Below are 22,095 nucleotides of genomic sequence, written 5' to 3' on the forward strand. Positions count from 1 at the left end.
GGGAAGAGAGAGACAGAGAGGAAGGAGAGGGGGAGGGGTGGAGAAGCGGATGGGCGCTTCTCCTGTGTGCCCTGGCCGGGAATCGAACCCGGGACTTCTGCACGCCAGGCCGACGCTCTACCACTGAACCAACCAGCCAGGGCCAAAAAATACTATTCTTAAAAAAAAAAATTCTCCCCCTGGCTGGGTAGCTTAGTTGGTTAGAGTATGGACCCGATACGCCAAGTTTGCAGGTTCTATATTCTGGGAGAGCACATTAAAAAAAAAATCAACCAATGAATTCATAAATAAATGAAACAACAAATTGACGTCTCTCTTTCTGTCTCTCTCCCTTTCTCTCTCTCTAAAATCAATAATAAAATTTTTTTAAAATCTATTTTTCAAGCACTGGCTGGTTTGCTCAGTGGTAAAGCACCAGCCCAGCGTGTGGATGTCCCAGGTTCGATTTCTGGTCAAGGCACAGAAGAGAAGTGGCCATCTGCTTCTCTACTTTTCCCCCTCCCTCTTCTCTCCTCTCTTCCCCTTTTGCAGTTATGGATCAATTGGTTTGAGAGCATAGGCCCCAGGTGCTGAGGATGTCTCCGCCGAGCCTCCACTTCAGGCACTAAAGATAGCTCAGTTGCGAGCATGGCTCCAGATCGGCAGAGCATCTGCCCCAGACAGGGGTTGCTGGGTGGATCCTGGTGGGCACACATGCAGAGAAGTCTGTCTCTGTATCTCCCCCACTCTCACTTGGAAAAATTGATTTTCAAGGACATTTCAGAGAAGGAGAATAGACACAGCAACCTAATTTGAGAGCCTACTCAATATAAGGATAGAGTCATCTCATGATTCTTTTATCTTCTATACATTCATTAATCCATTCTAACAACCTATTAGTTCTATTAAGAACGCAGCACAACAACCAATAATAATTTATGTTAGCACGTACCGAGAATTATCTCATTTAATTCCCATTTCATTGAAAGCTGGTTTAACTAACAACTTTTTTGCTAAATATTAACACACCAAGGAGAACCATCCTTCCAACATAATTTGTACTCAGCATAGTATGGCTAGGAGCCCAGACAGAATAATTGCATCTACTCTGAGGAACAGGAGAGATAACAGATGCACACTAAGGTGGCCTTTTACAGCCGCCTCTCAGGGTCTGCTTAGATTGAAAAACCCACTGCTGGTTCCTACCAGAATCTCCTTATGTTTTAGGAAAAGTATTAACTTAGGAGTTCGGAGCTGGAATTAGAACTGTGAGCTGTGTGATCCAGAGCAGGTCATAATCTCTCTGGATCTGTTTCTTACCTTTCTCTCTCTCTTTTTAAGGTCCAAGGGGGAATAGTATTTATGAAAATGAATAAACTGTAAAGAGGTAGAAAATGTAAGGTAATATTATATATGGTCTAAATAAATATGACTATAATTATTATATTTACTTGAAGGCCATGTGACTGCTGCTTCTACCCTCCCCCAAGGAAACTCTTTGAGGGCAAGAACCATGTCTTATTCATTTTTGCCTCTAAAAACTCTTTCTGACACATAGTAGTTAATAAATGTTTCTTGAATGAGTAAATAAGTAAAAGGGATTTTCAAAGGAATTTTGAAGGTTCCCATCTAGGTTGAGAGGAGCCCATGGAAGGAAAAGCCATTCACAATACCTGCTTCCACCACGTGGTCCATGGTCGGAAAGCGTTTGTACACGGCGGTGCTCACCGAGCGGAAGATGAGCAGGGATGTGAGATTGACATAGCGCATCAGCGTCCGTCTGAGCAGGCGCCCGTGCTCGTCGCTGCCGTGAACACTGCTGGAGATGAGGAACATCAGCCTGTCTGGCCAGGGCAGATTCACAAACTGGTTCCACCATCGGTTCACTACCAGAGTAACGTAAAACCCTGTAGAATAACAGGAAACTATAAAGCAATTGCTCAGAGCAGACACGTCAACACTGATGCTTTAAGCAGAATTTTAGCCTTTTTAGGGGCTGCGGTGTAAAAATACTATATGTTGCTATTCCATACCTTATGATTTTGCCCTCCAGAAAAAAAAATATATAATTTGTGCCTGGCAATGCTGTAGCACCCAGTAAGTGGGTATTAGAACTCCAATATTGACAGCAAAAATGGAAGGTTAGTGAACAGGAAGCTTCAATGTCCAATAGCAGATCATTACCTCACACTTGTTTGGTGTTAATTTAGCGAAAGCAGCCCTGGAGGCGACCCTTATGGAAGATTCTCCTTCTATTGCAAGCGGTGGCTTTTCAGGCATGCCTCTCAGCTTGGAAACACTCCCATGCAGAGTCATTGGTGTCATCCTAACGGAGACAGCTGTGTGGCTGCATTCTGCGTGTGACCTATACTTACCAAGCACAAAGGTTACTGGGATTTGTTCAGCATATCTGTCACAGTAAATTGATAATTTTTCAAAGTAACGTTTTTGGGCTCCTGTAAGTAACAATCTGGAGCAAAAATAAAATGCACAGCCCTTTATGATATTATACTTCTGCACCTGCTTTGCAAGTGATATTCAGTGCAAACAATTAAGCACAAATAATCAATTTTTTAAAAAAGGAGTAATAACTTTTTCTTTACTACCTGAGCTGATGTACCTCAAAAGCTGAATATTTCAAGTGCTAATGTACATAAATGTTATTGGCCATTAGATTTATTAAACACTTCATTTTTAAATACTTTATATATTTAAACTTTTAGATGATTTATTCATTGGATTTGGAGCACAATAACTCATAAAAGAGATTGTTTTTCAACTATTTATCAGGTGTTCTCAAAGAGAAAAAAAGAATGTCTTGATTCAGAGGATTATAGTTTTTAAGTTTTTATTAAATAATAACCCTGAATTTGACATCTTGATTTTACTTTCTCCTGCATATGCTACTCAGAACATTCTTGATTTTCTCTGTTGTAATTCAAGGGATATTATAATTTTATTTTAAAGTCTGCAATTATTTAAAATATAAGTAAAATATGAAATAATAAAATTATCAATTAGAAGTAGAATTTTTATTATTATATTTGGTGGGTTTATTATATTATATAATATATTATATATGATATAAATATCAAAATTTATATTATAGATCTGACCCAAATCCATTTTAGAGTATCATTAAACAAATAATTCACTTAATAGAACTATTCTTAATATTTGTGTTGTAGGGAGGAGAATCAGAGTCAGAAGAAATGTCTCAAGGCAGGTTAATAATAAGGATCAAAATCTGTTCCACAGAAGAAAGAAGTCCCTTGGAAATGTCCATGTTAACATGCTTCAAAGGCCTGTTTGGGTCAGTAGAATATTGATAAAGGATGCAGAGGACTAATGAGGTAACAGTGAGTCACCAATTGATTGCAGATGAAGAACTGGGAGGTGGTGCTGACAAAAAGGGGGTGTGGAGTATGGGGTGTGGGCTGGGCCTGGAGTTCTTGCCTCAGCTTTGGAGGAAGTATCAGAAATTCTGAAGTCAGGAAAAGCTGACAAGAGAGGCATCACCTGTTTACACAGTCCAATCAAGGTCATGCTGATGGAAAGGTTCAGCCAGAATGGTTTCTGATACTCAAATAGAAATGGTAGAAAAGGATTTAATTGAGCAAAACACAGACCATAGGGTCAGGGATAGCCGGCTATGAATTCCAGATCTGCCATTTATAAGTTTGGACTTTGAGCATATTTTTAAATCTCTCTGAGTCTCCGTTTCCTCATTTGCAAATGGGGATAATAAAATCTATGCATCAGGGATATTATGAGGATTAAAGAATATCTATTATATAAGACTACATAACATGGTGTTGTACTTCATCAATAACAAAGTAATTGTTAATATTAATAATTGGCCAAAGGAAAAAATATTTAAGTAATAGACACTTAGAAATTTTATTAGTTAGAAAGTAGAACAGTGATTATTTTGTCAAATCCGTACAAAAATAGGAAGAGATATAATATAATTAATGAATTTTGGTTCTGTCTTATGATTTTTGCTAAGTATATTTATTTGTTTTTAATAAGATCAAAAGAACTTAGTGTCATTAGTAGACATGAGTAGAAAACTATGTCTATATTTTTCTACATGAATATATGACTTTCTTAACAAATTCAGCCTATAGTTCTTGGTATACCTTTGATCAAGATATAAGGATCTATTTTAACAAACATTTATAGTTGGACTTCAAAAAATAAATAATGTCTGAACCAATGTTTATTGTTATAAGTGTAAGAATTCTTTGGTGTTTAGAAGAAAATATATGCATATAATTTTGTATAAATAAGATAATGGAGCATTTCTGGCTACAATGCAACTGTTCTAAGGGCTGTTCTATTCTAAGCAGCAGTAGCAGCAATAAATTCACATTAGTAAAAATGAACAGAGACAATTAACGTCATGTGTCTTCCTCCACCTCATATTCTAAAAGATTAGATGACACATAAATAACTTGTCAAAATATTATAAAACACATCTAAAAAATTTTAGAGATTTTAAATAAAACATTCCCTTTAAAGACATTTTTCCAAAATGTATACCAATATATACGTTTATTTGGAATAGTAAGTTGGATATTTAGCTAAATAGATCTTCTTATTCTACTTTTGATAATTATCAGCCAACCAAATTAATATCCCTCCTCTTTAAATGGGGTCCCATTGCTGCAAGGAAGAACATGGGTGAGAGCAATGCTATACAAACTTGTCCATTTGTATGCAGAAGGAAAATAACAAACTGATGTACATAGAAAAGGTGGAAATACAGCCTCAAAAACCTTTAGCATTTTTATTTTAAGTTTTCATTCTCTTCAGAGAAAAAATGTATGGGATCAATTTAATTTTTAAAAATCTCACTCCCTGGCTGGATAGCTCGGTTGGTTGGAGCATCGTCCCTAAGTACAGAGGTTGCCAGTTCGATCCTCAGTCAGGGCACATACAGGAACAGAATGATGTTCCTGTCTCTCTCTCTCTCTCTCTCTCTCTTTCTCTCTCTCTCTCCGTTTCTCTCTTGCTAAAAACAATAAAAATTAAAAAGAAACTCATAAAACTTCTCTTTTATAATGCTGATAAAATTTTATTCAGACTATAATTTTTAGTCATAAAAGTATTTCTTGGACATAATAGTGCTCAAATTTTGTCAATCTGACATAGTTTGTGAAGTTAAAAGGAATAAACATCTTTTATAAATATAACATGCTCCAAACTTAGAAGATATAAAGAAAATAAATTCATTTCCAGGTCTTTTCTTTGGTTGAGGTATTGGTAAGGTTGGTGTGCACCATCGTGGATAAGATCTAGGCATTCCAGGCAAAAGGAAGGAAAGTTCCTGTACCAGGTGTCTATGCCTGGTAGGCACTATTCACAAACATGTTAATTATATAGGTAGTTGGTACAAGCTCTCAATTTAAATTATGAGCGACATAGTTGAGAGAGGCACACATAATTATTCATGTTTGGGCTTTGTCATTCTAAATCATTATGTAGCAAGGATCTAAGTATAAAATCTTCCATTTTGTGCCCATATCAACATTCTTGACACACGGCTAATACCTCATCATGATCACTTTGTGTGGGGCTCGAATGAGAACCCCCTGAACATGATGGTTAGAGTCTATTTAACATCCTAAAAATGGTTGGTGTGGATTAAAATACCTTACTCCAGGGAGAAGGCAACAGAAAGAATCTTGCCAAGGAAGTTACATATGCAAAAGTCAGCAGTAACCACAGGGCTCAGATTTTTGAGACTGTATTCTTCTCACGTGACATTTTATGGCCACTGTAGGAGGCATGCAAAGCAAAGTACCTGTACACCAAACTTATCGCTGTGTAAAAAACAGCAAAAACAATGAATTCCCTGTATAGTAGTTTGTAGATGCTGCCTCTCCATTTGAGGAGTAACCTATGAAATCCAAAAAAAGTCGCATTGGCTACTTTACTGGAGTAAGTGACAGTCATCTTGGATAATGTTTTTCTAGAAGAGCAAGAAGACAAAATACAAGTAAGAAGCCATGTTTAAGACCCAGCATAAATCTGCATCTTAAAGGAAACCCACACCAACCACCAGTCAGCCATCTCCCCTTTTTATGCCTTTCTCGGTTTGTACAATTTGGATTTAGAGATAACCACCACTTTGGTGCTAAATTGTTTAGTGAAATAAAAGAGGGAAAGCACCTCTGGAAAGAGTAACATTAGATATTGTAAGCTTGCCTTAATTTCTAAGTATTATTTTTAGATTATATAGCTATTGCTCCATAAATATTTGAATGAGTAAATGAGATATATGGATATGTTATAATGTTTCTTATCATAGACTTTCTCCTTTCTTAACCCACAGGAAGATTTAGGGTATTAATATGCTATAGTGACTGACATTTTCAAAAGCATTGGCTAAACTTATTCTTTGGGTCTTTATTTGCTAAAGAATGTAAAGAGGTATTTATTTCACCCTTAAACTTCCTAAAGGGAATTTATGGCTCTCAGAAATCAGGAGATATTGTTAGAAAGAAGCATGCCCCTTGTGAGACTTAATGGATGGGTTATTTTTGCTGGTTTTAGTTGGATGTGAGTGCCTCTCAAATAGAGCACCCAGGGCATAGTTAACACTCTAGGTACTTCAAAAGGTGGACAGGATGTTGGGCCGCAGTGGTTCTAAGAAAGGTGCTCTTTCCCATTGAAGAGTGTAGCACAGAATGCTTAGGGATGGTTCACTTTCAGTTTGGAGCCGAACAAAAGAAAATGAGGCCATTATTTAGGACTCTTTCCACTTGGATCTGTTCCATGGATGTGGGGATGAGAGCTGGGCCCCATCGGTCAGTTTTCAGTGAGTTCTCGGGAATTCCATTGCTTTCCACTGAGAAATTAAACATTTAAGTTTTGAGAAGATGACTCAAAGCTAATTTTTGTTTGAAAATCCTGCTCAACCACTCTCTAACATGGAGCACACACAGACAGAATAAGATATTTTTTTGAAACCTTCCGGTTTTCTCAAAGGGATTTATGAGGAGCGTCTTATGGAGCAATGTAGATGGAAATTATAGAGATTTAGGTAGCATTGTGTGAGGCACAAGGAATAAATCCTCTAGCCAATTTTCTTGTATAAAGTAGCCGACAGGACACATTTTACTAAAAATAAGAAAATGTTCTGCTTTTATTCAGAGTTTGGAAAACAATCCAACTCTAATTTGCACATTTCCCCAAGGAAATAAAATTCTGGAACTATATTCACAGTATTATTATTATTTTTTTGTAATCACAAACTTAAGCCTTCAACATTACTGATTTTAATTAAAAAAACAAAACAAAATTCAAGGCCTCTTGGCATGAGTAAGTGGAATTACGAAAGGATGGGACTCATGCCACAAAACCGGTTTCATATTTCCATCTTTACCTTGTCTATTTGTCTAATGTGAATACAGCCAAAATTTCAAGAGAACCATAATAAATTTAGTGCATTTCATAATTTGTTCTCATAGTAGTTTTAAACAACAATCCTCAAATAGCTTTCTATCATGGAACAACAGTTCAGCCTCCTCGTTAAGCTCTGTCAGAAAAACAAAGACCAGATAGATGAAAGGTCAGAATGAAAACGCAGAGGTACACTCTTTGTGTACTAACCTATTTGTTTGATTTGGAGTCTCCGACAGGAAAGAAAATCTTCAGACTTTCCCTGACAGGTTGGGGTGCACTCCCGGTTTCACCCTTCGCTCATGCACAGTCAGATTTTCTTTCTGTTCTCTGGCTACTGAGCGGACTCAGACAAGTACAGGGGTTAAATGATTTTCCACTTGTGGAAGCCTGTTTATGCCAGTTTGCCCACTGATGACGGTTATAGCTGGGAACAGACAGAGGCAGCAGCTGCTGACGTGGCTTTTTTCTAATCTATAATTATAACTCCACCTGCCGCCCCAAGTACCCCTTTGAATGAGAAGTCGGAGGTGACGTGAAGGAGGTTGGGCCATTTATGTTTGTTATTTTCATTTTGACTTTGCCCTGGGATCAAGACAGAAACAGCCATTTCCCCCCTAAAGAGTTCTGAAGAGGCTCTACCAGCCAAAAAAGGGAATCAGGACAGTCTGTGTGTGCTTAAAACGCAGAATAAATTCTTATGAAGTCATAAACTGGGGCAGACAAGAATGTGAACAGGATTTACACTCATTGGAGAGGTATTGAGAATGTTTTCCCATTAAAAGCAGCACCCGTGCATGTTTGAGAGAGTCTTTTAGGAGAGCATACAGAATATTATGTGAGATGGCTTAGTGTAGTGCAAAATGATTACACACGGATTCATTACCTTTGTTAGCTTTCCGTGGTCAGCTAGGAACATTTTTTAATCATTCAAGATGTTTTCTCTTAGATTATGCCTCCAAATTTTTCTTCTTGAAAGGGAGAGTTCAAGAGAATGTTCTTTAAATAATGAAATAATTTCAGGACCAATTTCCAACCTTCTAAAGTAACATGTGTACCGTGTACCTTAAGTTTAAATAAAATGACTATATAAAACATGTTTTTGTGGAGAAAGATGTAAGAGAAAATGCTTCTTCTAAAGTTGGGAATATACACATTTAAACGTTTTCCTATAGTATTCTTAAGTTTCACACGCATCGGGCTGGTTTCTTTATCCAACTGTACGTCCCTCAGAGCAAAGACAGTTGCAGGTGTCTGATTTCTTGCCTCACCCCAGTTTATGGCTCCAGCACGGAGCCCTGGGCATAATACATATTCTCTATGACACTCCTGTTAGTACATCTGGGGGGACTTGTGAACATTTTAAAAGAATAGATACAATGCTGTGTATTTTATATTTTGGTTGCCATGAAAAGTGGTACAATAGACCTGATGTTGCATTTATAAAGATTTTCAAGACTTATCAATACTATACAATTTTAGTAAATCTAAACTCAAATGCTTATGAGATGGAACCATTGGGTTTTTTGTTTCTGTTTTTGTTTTTAATTTTCATGCTTGCGTCTTTTATTGGACGTGCCGTAGCCCTGAAAATGTGGCAGTCATAACCGCGTAACTGGAGATCTGACTCTTCTGTGGAGCACTGGGGCTGGCTTCACTTTGAGACAGGGGTGATTGTGTTCACCTCTCCCATCAGGCTGTTTTGAGGAATGACTAATTAATGGTTGAGATAATATTCTAAATTCAAATTATTCAACAATCATTAGATTGAATGAATGAACTTCTCCATTGTTGAGCTCTGAGCCTGGTGACTATTTCAAACAGGTACTGAAAAATGTCATTTAGAAATTAACTCATGCCTTAGCCAGATAGCTCAGTTGGTTAGAGCAGGGGTCCCCAAACTTTTTACACAGGGGGGCCAGTTCACTGTCCCTCAGACCATTGGAGGGCCGGACTATAAAAAAAACTATGAACAAATCCCTATGCACACTGCACATATCTTATTTTAAAGTAAAAAAACAAAACGGGAACAAATACAATATGTAAAATAAAGAACAAGTAAATTTAAATCAACAAACTGACCTGTATTTCAATGGGAACTATGCTCCTCTCACTGACCACCAATGAAAGAGGTGCCCCTTCTGGAAGTGTGGCGGGGGTGGATAAATGACCTCAGGGAACCGCATGCGGCCCGCAGGCATAGTTTGGGGATCCCTGGGTTAGAGCATCATCCTGAAGCACAGAGGTTGCCCGTTTGATCCCGTCAGGGCACATACAGGGACAGATCTATTTTCCTGTCTCTTTCTCTCTCTCCCTCCCTCTCTCTCTAAAATAAATAAAGAAACTAACTCATTAGCGGGGACAAGCCGGTATAGTCATTTTTCAAAATATTTAACAAACACCAAATTGCAAAGTTAGCTGTTCATATGACTCTTAGAAGAATGCTTTGAAGTTGATTTTTTAAAATAGACGTGTTTCCAGATTCTAAAAGTATCCATGCTTATTAAAAAATGAGTAGAACAACCTATACAGAGCAGAGTGGTACTCTATCATGCTACCCTAAAGGGGTGATAATTATTTGGTATGAAGTTCTTTATTGACTTCTGCAGAACATATTTTAACTTCTATAATTAACAACAAAACAATATGATAAACACTTAGGCAATTTCAGGGCTCTTTGAAATAACACTACCAGTCATATTTTCTTTTGACAGCAAGCATCCAGTTATGTGATCCTGATTGCTCTGATTTTCAACAGTCCTGATAAACAAACACACTTTTAAAACACAATTGTTTTTGATTCTAGTAAACCTACAATGGCAGGACAATTCATGAAAAATAAAAGCTGATCATTTCTAAGTGATGGGAATACTGATATTCAATCCATAGATGTCAAGATAAATCAACCTTTGTTCCTTAAGGGAACAGAAAACAAGTTTAAGTAAGTACCACCCACCATTTCCAAAAGGAGAGCCTATTATTTTAAAAGCCCACATTCATTTTAAAGTGATCTACTGATGCCATTAATGTGAGAGATCTTTTGCCAAATTTCTTTTGAGTGCTTGGTTGTACATAGTTATGTATATACAAAACTTTGCATTTAAATTTAACCAAATACCAGACATTGTTGTATTTTAAAGAATTTGACTCTGACTTTTGGACATTATTAAATGAAATAAGAAATCAGTAAATATTTTGAACAGGAAAAGGGCTTGAAAAAGATCTGTGTTGCAGAAAGGCGAGTCCGTGAGAAGGGTGACCGATAGATTTGAGTGCTCAGGAACTATAAGAAGGGAATCAGTATGAAGGTTATTGGGGTTGCTCTGGTATGAACTGGGGTGGTGACTGAATGGAATGCAGAAGAAGGATGGAGAGAAAGAGAACCCAGAGGAAAACTGCCACTGGAGGGTAGAGGAGAAGAGGAAGATGGGGGAGGGAGAGAAGGAGGAGGAAAGAGACATTAGATATAACCTTTGCTTTGCTCTTTGAGCCCATTTGCTTATGAAAATAAGAATTACAGAATATGATTTCAAATTTTTCAGGCGACACAGTTTTTTGGACTGTGCCACATACATTTTATTTTTTTCTTAGAGAGGAGAGAGAGAGAGAAAGAGGTAGTGGGGAAGTAGTGGGAAGCATAAACTCCTAGTAGTTGCTTCTTGCATGTGTCTTTTTTTTTTAATCTACAGAGACAGAGAGTCAGAGAGAGGGACAAACAGACAGGAGCAGAGAGAGATGAGAAGCATCAATCATTAGTTTTTTGTTGTGACACCTTAGTTGTTCATTGATTGCTTTCTCATATGTGCCTTGACTGTGGGGCTACAGCAGACCGAGTAACCCCTTGCTCAAGCCAGCGATCTTGGGTCCAAGCTGGTGAGCTTTTTTGCTCATGCCAGATGAGCCTGTGCTCAAGCTGGCGACCTCGGACCCTTGAACCTGGGTCTCCGCATCCCAGTCTGACGTTCTATCCACTGCGCTACTGCCTGGTCAGGCTTGCATGTGTCTTGACCAGGCTTCCTTGAACCAGCAACCTCAGCATTCCAGGTCAATGCTCTATCCACTGAGCCAGCACAGGTCAGTTATGTGCCAAATCATTTTAATATACTTTATTTATTTATTTATTTATTTATTTATTTATTTATTTATTTAGAGAGACAGACAGACACATAGGGACAGACAGACAGGAAGGGATAGAGATGAGAAGCATTAACGAGCAGTTTTGGCACTTTAGTTGTTCATTGATTGCTTTCTCTATGTGCTTGATGGAGGGTTCCAGCTGAGCCAGTGACCCCCTGGCTCAAGCCAGTGCCTTCCTTAGGCTGCAAGCCAGTGACCTTCAGGCTCAAGCCTGCAACCATGGTCATGTCTATGATCCCTTATTCAAGCTGGTGAGCCTGCACTCAAGCTGGTGAGCCTGTGCTCAAGCCAGCGACCTCAATGTCTCGAACCTGAGTCCTCAGCATTCTAGGTCAACATTCTATCCACTGCACCACCACCACTCAGGCTTAATATATTTTATTTGATCTTGTGAATAAGAATATTTTATCAGCAAAAATAGATGCAAAGTAAAATCACAAGTAGGAACTCATGTGCCCTGCGAAATCAAGTTGTTGAACTAAGTATGATGAGCTGATCCTCAGTTTTTCTGTTAATACTTGTTTCTGGGACTTATTTACTTTGCTATGTGCTGGATCTCTGTAGAAAAAAAGACAGTAGTTAGTATGAAAGTTTCAAGAAAAATTCATAGAGTAAACTTTCAGTTGAGAACATTCATTCATTATTTCTTTTTTTCACAGCAAAATACCTTGGTTCTGTTGGTCTGAGAACAACTCACAGTGATATTTTTTTCCTACAGGTAAATTTTTATTAGCTCAGTGGGACTGTAAGTTTCTTGAGAATGCATGCTGTACTCTCTCCTGATTTTTCCTGTTTCCTGGTTTCCCTAATGGCTCAGTGACCGCATAACCAGCAGCTGACTGGGGTAAGTCATTTGTCTATCCAGACGTGTGGAGGTTTCTGATACGTGTTGCAGAGAGAACTCTGCCAAAAATCAAACAAAATGATAGAAAAGCTCCTCACTTTTTTTCTCTTTGATTTCAGAGGAGAAATAGTGAACTCCTAGGAAGGAGACTGCATTTTATTACTGCTGAAGCTCTAAACTCATAAGAAAATGGATATTTGAGGAGTCATCATAACTTTCCTTCCATAGAGTAATTGCCAACTCAACAAAACAGAAATGCATTAGTTCAAATTCTGAAGGTTATCTTTTTCTAATGGAAGGTGTAGAAACTTTGTGCTATTTTAGGATGAAAGCTTAGAGCTAGAAAATTATTACTATGGCATTTAAAATGTATCCTGTACTATATAATCAATAATAGTCCTTAAATAGAGAGTACTGCTTAGCTCAGATACATTCCAGATTTCTAAAAATATGCAATATAAAACTAATTAAAAATCAGTTTAATCTCACACGTAAAGGCATGCAAATCTAAGTACATTGTTTATTCCAAACAGCTGTATAATATTGTTACTTCACCAACAATGGTGGGATTCAGCCGGTTTGCACTGGTTCGGCAGAGCCGATAGCTACTTTTTTGTTGAGTTCGGCAAACCAGTTGTTAAAATGGCACTTGTAATCATTCTCTCTAAGGTGGGCACCTGGGAAGCGGCCCAATGTGGAAATCACAAATTTACATTCTTTACTCTTTTTTTAACATTCATCTGCATAACAGCGTAAGCACTCATAGTAAAGTTCATTCCATTCATAGGTAAACAAAATATGATGGAACTATGTTTGTAATGTTTATTCATTTAATAAAACTCATTATACCTTTGATGAAATACTACTACATTTTAATTCCCTCGCGTTTGTTACCTCAGTAAACAAACATATAACATAAAGAGAAAAGGTGCCAAACAACCAGGGGGTGACAAACTGTCACTGGAAATATCTTAAATAACATTTTTATTGTTTTTTTGTCAGATATTATTTAAGTTTTTTTATTAATATTTTAAAACTCTTATAGCATAATCTAGTATTGTGTACCTCTTTTATTCTTATTTAAGTATTAAATGCACAAAATAATAAACTACCTTTGGTATATTGTTTTTTATACTTAGAACGGTCATTAAGGCAGAGAACTAGTTGTTAAATTACAATATTTGAATCCCACCACTGTTTACCACCATCACGGTAGAAAGTAGCCATTCTGAAAATTACTGCAGTACTATGTAGGTAAAGGGAATACAGGTAAACAGGAAAAATTCTATTCATAAATACTTAGGCAATTCTAAAACACTTTTTCTTTTTCTTATGTGGTAAAATACATGTGGAAATAAAAAACAGTGGTTGGTTCTGGTTCTCAGGTATGGTGCATCGAGTCTTTTTAGTTTCTTAATGCACAATTGCTCCTTAATAGTGATTACTACTGGGGACAGTAGTGGGTTTGGAGTAAGAGAGTGAAGGAGAACTTCAGTTTTATTCTATATAATGTTTTCTTTTAAAAAATAATATGTATAGGCCCTGGCTGGTTGGCTCAGTGGTAGAGCGTCGGCCTGGCGTGCAGAAGTCCCGGGTTCGATTCCTGGCCAGGGCACACAGGAGAGGAGCCCATCGGCTTCTCCACCCCTTCCCCTCTCCTTCCTCTCTGTCTCTCTCTTCCCCTCCCACGGCGAGGCTCCATTGGAGCAAAGATGGCCCGGGCGCTGGGGATGGCTCCTTGGCCTCTGCCCCAGGCGCTGGAGTGGCTCTGGTCTCGACAGAGCGACGCCCCAGAGGGGCAGAGCGTTGTCCCCTGGTGGGCGTGCCGGGTGGATCCAGGTCGGGCGCATGCGGGAGTCTGTCTGACTGTCTATCCCCGTTTCCAGCTTCAGAAAAATACAAAAAAAAAAGTATATTTTCATATTAATCACATACAATAAAAATTATATTTGACGTCACTTCCAAATTTAAGGCCCCCGCTCAGATAATTTACCCAAATACAGACCTAACACTTGATATTCACATAAACATCTCAAACCCAACATGCCTACAGCTCCAGATCCTTTCCCTAGAATATGCTCTACCTGCGATCTTTCATCTCAGTTGAACACTCCTTCCTTCCACAAGGCCGAACGCTTTGGAGTTAGCCCCAGCTCCTCTTTCTCTCATACCACAGCTCACTCTTTCAGCAAATCCTGTTGGCTGTCCCCTTCAAAGCACACTCAGACCCTGGGCCCTCACGTTCATCTCACATCCTGTCTCCCGACTCCCACTGTGTCAGAACCACCATCCCCCCTTCTCCAAGCGCCTCTCCCTGCTTCTCCACTTGCTCCCTCCAGTCTGTCTGACAAAAAGGCAGAGTGGTCCTATTAAAGGTGAGTCAGGTGACTCAAGTCACTCCTCCGCTCAAAACCCCTCAATGGCTCTTGATTTCTCTCAGACTAAGAGCTCAGGTCTGCAAGCTCTTTCAGGACCTGTGCCCATTTCATCTCCGGGCTCATTTCCTACTCTTCTCGCCTAACCTATGGACCCCATTGCAGCCACACTTGTCTCCTTTTCTCCCTTGAATATATCAGACATGGCCCCGTTTCAAAGCCTTAAGAATAGCCAGTCTTTCTGCCTGGAATGCTGTTGCTCCAGGTCTCTGAGGGGCTGTCTCCCTCATCTCTTTCAAATCTTGCTCAAATATCTTCTGGATGAACTGATTGCCCCACTTAAAATTGCTGCTGACTCTGCGTTTATGGAGTGCTCCCTCCCCATAGCACACCCGGCCCGTACACTCTGCTCTACTTCTGCTTTTCATCTGCATCACTTATCTCCTTTGAATGCAGGCTGGGGCAAAAGAGGTTCACAGTTGTTTGTGTGGAAAATAATACAATAATGAATAAATAATACAAGAAAAAACTGTTTAATGTATTCATAATGGTAAACCTACTTTTGTCCCACCGTGCAGATCATATTGTTCACACAATTATTGTGTGCATTGTCTATTTATCTTTACTAGAAGTTTCATGAGGGCAGCAGGTTGTCTGTTTTGTTCACTGATGAAAACAGAGGACTGCCAGCTCAATAAATATACTGTATATTGAATGAATATATTTGATAAGAAACCAGAGAGACTTCCGCGTTTTCTCATGATTATAAATGTCACGAAGACAGCTTCCATGACTGTTTTGTTCATTGCTCTGGATCCAATGCCTAGAGAAGAATCTGGTATCCTATGAATATTTGTGGAGTAGGTTAGTAAACATGTATTTTGATTCAGAGGTTTAGCCCATCTTTTTTTATATAAATGGTTTTTATAGAGTAAAAAAATAAAAAAGGGCTCCATATTATTCTTAGGGAGGTTTAGTTTTTTCAGTATTCCAGAAAGCTGAGCACAGATATCATTTAGGGAGCCCTGAGTGCCAACTTTGCATTCTGTCTGTAGTGTGGAATGCTACCTTTGCATTCTGTGTGGTCGCCCCTCTTCTGAGTTTCAGTGTCCTTAGCTAACTAACTCAGGACTTGGAGTAAGGGTTTGAATGGTTCTTTCAGGCAATCTATCTGTAACATTACCTCCCACATTTTATTTTATTATACTGATCTCAAGGAAATCTAGAGTAGGAGACTATGGCATATTAAATAGCAACAAAATACTTGAAAATGGATAGAGACAGCTATAAATGGATTTCTTCTACTTCCTGTTGACTACTCCAAAGCATCACATTGTTCCAGGCATGGTGCTGAGCACTCAGTTGGCTAGCAACACATTTACTGCACAACCCTTAAAATAACAGTGTAACGAAAGGATGGCTACAGGAAATGTTCATCGGTGATGATCTTGGAAATGATGATATTACTTTTGTGTCTCAGAAGGTGCCCTGGGGCTCTTGCCCTCGAATGCCCTTCTGAAATAGGGGATATGATTCTTGGTAAAAATTAAATTATGAAAGTCCTGAAAAAGCATTCTAATGACTAAATCCCAGTAGCGTTGTACATGAGAGATGTGGCTCTTCAGATCCATTGTTAAAGTAGTATCATAGAGCCGATTCTGATATACTTTAATATTTCTGCGACATAAAAGTTGACGTAAATTGAGAATTGAGCATATGCTTTCCTCACTCCTTACCACCCCCTGCTTACCTGATAGTTTTGGGATGACTCATGTTCTCTCTCATGCTGTCTTTCACCCAGATTCTTAATTAGACACAAAATTGCATTGTAAACAGCATACTCATAGCACTCAACTTCTAGTAGGCCTCATGGCATGCTATAAAAACATAAATCCTGCCTTTAGTAACAGGGGTATTTGTGTGCTGACAAGGTTACTATTCCTTAGATAGCATCATCTTTTTATAAAAAGATAAAAGAAAAAATTAAGTTTTATACAAATTTTCTTTCCCTTATGGTAGAAAACTAAGTGGTTGTTCCTTTGTCTTGGACTTCCCTTCTGAAAATCCTTTTAGAAGAAGTTTAATTGTGGGTTTTTTTTTCTGTATTTATCCTTGCTACTATGAGTGAATGCTTTCCACTTCTCCCCCCTCTTTCTCTCAATAAATAAATAAATAAATAAATAAATAAATAAATAAATAAATAAAATTATCACCATAAGGCAAAGACAAATATCAGTAAAAGGCACTAAAAGTAGTGAGGGTAAAAATGTTGAGAAATAAGATATCTACAATTGTCTCAAAGGATCTCCTCACAAGATAGTTTCAGTTACAAAGAGAAAAGTAGTAACTTTATAGAGCTGAAACTTGGCCAACACTGTACGACCAAATGATCAAAATCAAATTCCCCAGTAATAAGTCATAGTGACATCAAGACTCTTACAATGATGCACTGAGAAGAGCGTAACCTCACTTCTATCATATTCTTGCTCCAAATGCACAACCTGAACTAATCATGAGAAAACAGACAAACATACATTGAGGTACATTCTAAAAAACAATTGACCAAATACTCTTCAAAAGTGTCAAGGTCATAAAAGATAAAGATTGAGGAACTGTCACACATTGGATGAAAATAAGGAGACATGATAACTGGATCTTGGTTCAGAAAACGGGCATTTAATGGGACAACTGGTAAGATTTGGATAAGGCCTGAACACAGTTAATTGTATTGTATCAATGCAGACCATGAACTGCGTGCGGTTAGGTAAGATGTTGATGTTATGAGAAGCTAAGTGAAGAGTATATGGGGACTCTATACTATTGTTGCAACTTTTCTCTAAGTCTAAAATTTTTCAAAAGAATAAGTTAAAAAAAATCCTTCCTCACTTAAAAAAATTTTTTTTGTTTTGTTTATAGCTTGCTTTCACATTTAGCTTGGTCAAGATTTTGAAAATATGTGCAGAGTGACATCATTGATTTGCCCTTTCAAAAAACTTTTAAAGAATTAAGGAAGGAAATTGAGAATATTAAGTTGCCTCTGGTCCCTCTCCCTTCTTGCATAAACGATTTAATCTACACAGGAAATTGATGGGACAGGATGTGAGTGAGGGGACCAGAGGGTGGAATGACCTGAGAAAATGTTACTGTCCCTATGCCTGAATGAGAGAGGGGAGGAAGAAGGTAGCAGCACCTGGAGAGGGTAGCTGAATGAAAAGAATGCTGGATCGGGTTTGTGGCCATCAAGAGCAGGTCACAGGCATCGCACAGTAACAAGCAAGGGGCCAGGTGAACAAATGGTCCAATCTTACTCCCCATCTGCTTTCCAAGGTCCTGCCAGGTCCTCCCTTTGGCTGCACCCAACCAGCAGCTAGAGGTCTAGGGCCCCAGTGTGATGAAGTTTAAACATATCTACCTTGAGGGGCCCAGAGCAGAGTGAAGCCTGGAGAGCCGATCAGGAAGAGAAAAGGAAAGGTATACAGCATTGAAATCAACTAGTCTGTCCCTCTCATTTGCACATGAGAAAAATAAGCATTGACAAGGGAATGGATTTATCCAAGGTTACAATGAAAGGCAGTGTGGTAGAGCTGAAAACCCATTGGTCTGCACGTTGGAAGACTTAGGTTCTAGTCTTGGCTGGGCTGCTGCACTGGGCCTTAGTTTCCATATCTATGAATGAATGAGGTAGGCTAAAGCAATAGTCTTCAAACTGGGGTACAAATGAGAATTAAAGGAAGTAAAGAGATTAACTGAATAATTTTTCCAGATCCACAACTTTCTAATACAGATTTTCTCCTCAAACTGTTTTCCCTTTCATAATTGTACTCTCACTTGGCAAAAGAAAAGCATTTTTCTCACCCATCTCAAATATTACTCCAGGATGTACAAGCTTGGGCACACCAAGCAAAGGAACATTTTAAAAATGCATAGCTTTGGGGGCAGATTCCTGTGACAGCAAACCAGAGAGCTTCAATGAGAGACATTGAGAGGGTCGCACCTAGTTCTGGCAAATATACATCCGTAGGTAGACTTTCTGAGAAGAGTTTGAATCTCACTCACAGTGAACCTTTCAAACATAAGTTTGAAAGCAGGTCTTTGTCCACTTAGGAGGAAAGAAGAGCCTAACCTGCTTCAGAGGATGAGCAGCGTGAGTCCTTGCAGGAACTGGTTATGCCACATGCCAGGCTGACTGGCACGGCCACATGTGATGATACGCAATTGTCTCTAACTCTGACACACATGGTTTATTTAATTCTTGTATGGAGCTCTTGTGTCTTCACAGGAAGACCAGCTCACAGTGAGCTGTACAGAGTTGGGAACTTCCAAGGCCAGTCACTACTTCTTTTGAATGTGCCTGAACCCAGCCATAGGAATTGTCATGCTGCGTCAGTCTTATGATTCCTCCCACTCTGTCGTCTACTTGGAAGGCAGCAGGGACCTCTCTGAAGCTGACTTTTAAGATTAATAATTTCCAAGTTTCTGTTAGTTGCCAATCATGCTTCTGCCTTTCTTACATTTCTCTAACTCAGTGATTTTTTACCATTCTACTGCAAGAATTTTTTTTTTTTTTTAGATGAGAGGAGGGGAGATAGTGATGCAGACTCCGGCATGTGTCCTGATCAGGATCCACCCAACAACCCCATCCGGGGTTGATGCTCAAATACTGAGCTATTTTTAGTACCTGAGGCTGATGTGCTCCAACGGAGTTATCCTCAGTGCCTGGAGCCATGCTCAAACATATTGAGTCACTAGCTGCAGGAGGGGGAGAGGGAGAGAAGGGAGAGAGGGAGGTGGGAGAAGCAGATGGTCACTTCTCCTGTGTGCCCTGACTGGGAATTGAACCTGGGACGTCCATATGCTGGACCAAAACTCTATCGACTGAGCCACTGGCCAGGGACAAGAGTTTTTAAAACATGCAATACCTGACTATTTAGTCAGGAACACTGACTTCTTTTCCCTTAGAGTGTCAAATAAAAGGATGACAAAAAACAGCCAAGACAACATAGCCATCTGGTGTCAATGAATAAAAATTGTATATATATTTTTTGGTCAGATCTACAAAAAATATATTTTTTTGGTGTTGCACAGAATTTTAGTAATTAGTTTATGTGTGCCATGAGTTGAAAAAGATTGAAACTTGCTACTCTGACTAACCCATCCAATTCTTGAAAACAGTATTATTGGTTTGTTAAAATGACAACAGCCTCACTCGAAAATATTAAACAATTCAGATCGTGTAAAAACAAAAAACAAAAACATTCACTATCAACAATAACTGTTATCATCTGGTGACTGTCTTTCCAGACATTTTTCATGCCTGGATAGATGTATATTATTTTCTATAAATGAGAACATATGATACATGCTGTGTGTTCATCTGTTCTTCCCCTAGACAATATGCTGTGCAATGTATGCTGCATATCACATGTTTTATGTACATGACTGACACTCCCTTAATTGAAGTCCATTTAGACTGTTTCCAATTTTTCACTTTCAAACAATGCTGTGGTGGACATCTGTGTGTTCATTTCTTTTCATGTTTCTGCCAGTGTTTCCCTGCATTAATGAACTGTATTATTTTTGGGTCATAACACCTTTGAGAATCTACTGAGAGATATGGACTGCCTACCTTTCAAAACGCACATACGGGTGAGCAAAAGTAGGTTTAGAATTGTAACTATGCAAAATAGAGTTAATAAAGCTATTGTAACAATCATAACTTACATGTCTTTTTCCATGTGAACAACTGTAAACTTACTTTTGCCTACCCCTGTATTCATATACTTCATTTGACTGTGATTTTTTCCTGTGGCTCACGTCCATCCTCAGACTTGCTAATCCATGCACCCCAGTTAAGAATGCCTACTTCAGGGTTAATTCCAAGATGTGACTTTTTAATAGCCTTTACCTTTATTTGTATTAATTTATCACTTGTGTAAAGTATTACAATCCCCCTCTGTCTCTTTTAATGGATTCAACCCTCCAGTCTGTGTCCAACTCTGGAGATTTGGTGACATAGTAAATAATCAGATTACATAAATTTCCACTGACTGACAATGGGGGTGGAAGAGATTTTGAGCACAAAAATGTGCATTTCACTTTACTTATAGGTCTTCAGAAAGTTTCATAAGCAAAATAATTTCATACATTAAAAAAATATATCTGAGCATTTTGTTCCTTTATTTAGTAAATAGATATTAAGGGTGATGTGCCAGGCTCGGTGCTAGGAGCTAGGAATACAAGACAGAGAAGACTCTATTACTTCCTTCAGGAAATTCATTGTCTGGAGAAGCAACCAATGAACAACTAAAGTCAAGCAACAACGCGGTGATATTTCTCATCTTTCCTCTCTCTCTCTCTCTCCCTCTCTCTCTCTCTTGTTCTGTCTCTTGTTCTCTCTCTCTCTCTCTCTCTCGTGCACACAAAACAGAAGTTCACTGTCTGGAAGGGGAGACAAACAAGTTCTTGCTATGCAGGGAGCTATTACACTGTGCTATATCTGAAAGTTTGAAATCGTGTGGTACTCAGGGCACTTCAGGGGGTCAGGTCACTGACGAGTCTCCATCAGGAGGAACAAGTCAGTCTCTCTAAGCTGTATTAGCAAATCTACTCTCTCACATGGTCCATTCTTCATCCTCACTCATCCCATCTTCTTTCCTTCTCTATAGACAATATTTCACTTCTCAGGGAGACTCAATGCAAACTTGAAATTCAACAATCTTTAAGACAGCTGAAGTGAATTTAGGAAGTGAAATGGTCCTCTAGATACATGGAGGTCACATCCAAGAACAGTAGCTAAGCTGTTTGATGGTAACACTCACCTCTCCAGATTGCAACTATAGATGTCCTAGCTCTTAAATCACTCCTGTAGATCATAAGCAGGAGAAACCACAGGTCAAGTTCATATATTTAGATAAGTAGATTGCTTGCTGTGCAGCATGTAATTATTGAAACACAAAACAATAAGCTATCTAAGAATCTCACTTTTGTATTTTTTGCTATACTCTATTTCTCTTGTCTCATACTTAATAGTGCAGTGCTTTTAGAAATAAGCCATTTCATCCTGGCCAGTGGTGTTACAGTGGATAGGGCATCCACCCAGGATGCTGAAGTTCCCAGTTCAAAACCCCAAGGACACCAGCTTGAACACAGGCTCATTGGTTTGAGCATGGGATCATCATAATCCAAGGTCTCTGACTCAAAGCCCAGGATTGCTGGCTTGAGCCCAAGGTCACTGGCTTGAGCAAGGGGTTGCTGACTTGAACCCCTTGGTCAAGGCACATGAGAGAAGCAATCAAAAGGAAACTAAAGTGAAGCAAATATTAGTTGATGCTTCTTACTCTCTCTTCACTC

The 22,095-nt window shown here is 38.7% G+C and overlaps 1 protein-coding gene across 4 annotated transcripts in view; it reads right to left on the reverse strand.

Moving 5' to 3' along the window:
• Positions 1-7,823, reverse strand: part of BEST3 (bestrophin 3) — a 50,463-nt gene extending 42,640 nt beyond the window's left edge. Inside the window, exons 1-4 of one of the 4 annotated variants that reach the window (XM_066368545.1) lie at positions 7,600-7,823; positions 5,789-5,956; positions 2,355-2,449; positions 1,653-1,886 (exon numbers count right to left, since the gene is read on the reverse strand). In XM_066368545.1, the coding sequence (XP_066224642.1) occupies positions 1,653-1,886; positions 2,355-2,449; positions 5,789-5,940 (481 nt within the window). In that variant the 5' untranslated portion in view covers positions 5,941-5,956; positions 7,600-7,823. The other 3 variants (XM_066368548.1, XM_066368547.1, XM_066368546.1) reach the window with 3 other exon arrangements.
• Positions 7,824-22,095: the final 14,272 nt, after the last annotated feature.

Source organism: Saccopteryx leptura, chromosome 2 (assembly GCF_036850995.1).
Source record: "Saccopteryx leptura isolate mSacLep1 chromosome 2, mSacLep1_pri_phased_curated, whole genome shotgun sequence".
Taxonomy (NCBI): domain Eukaryota; kingdom Metazoa; phylum Chordata; class Mammalia; order Chiroptera; family Emballonuridae; genus Saccopteryx; species Saccopteryx leptura.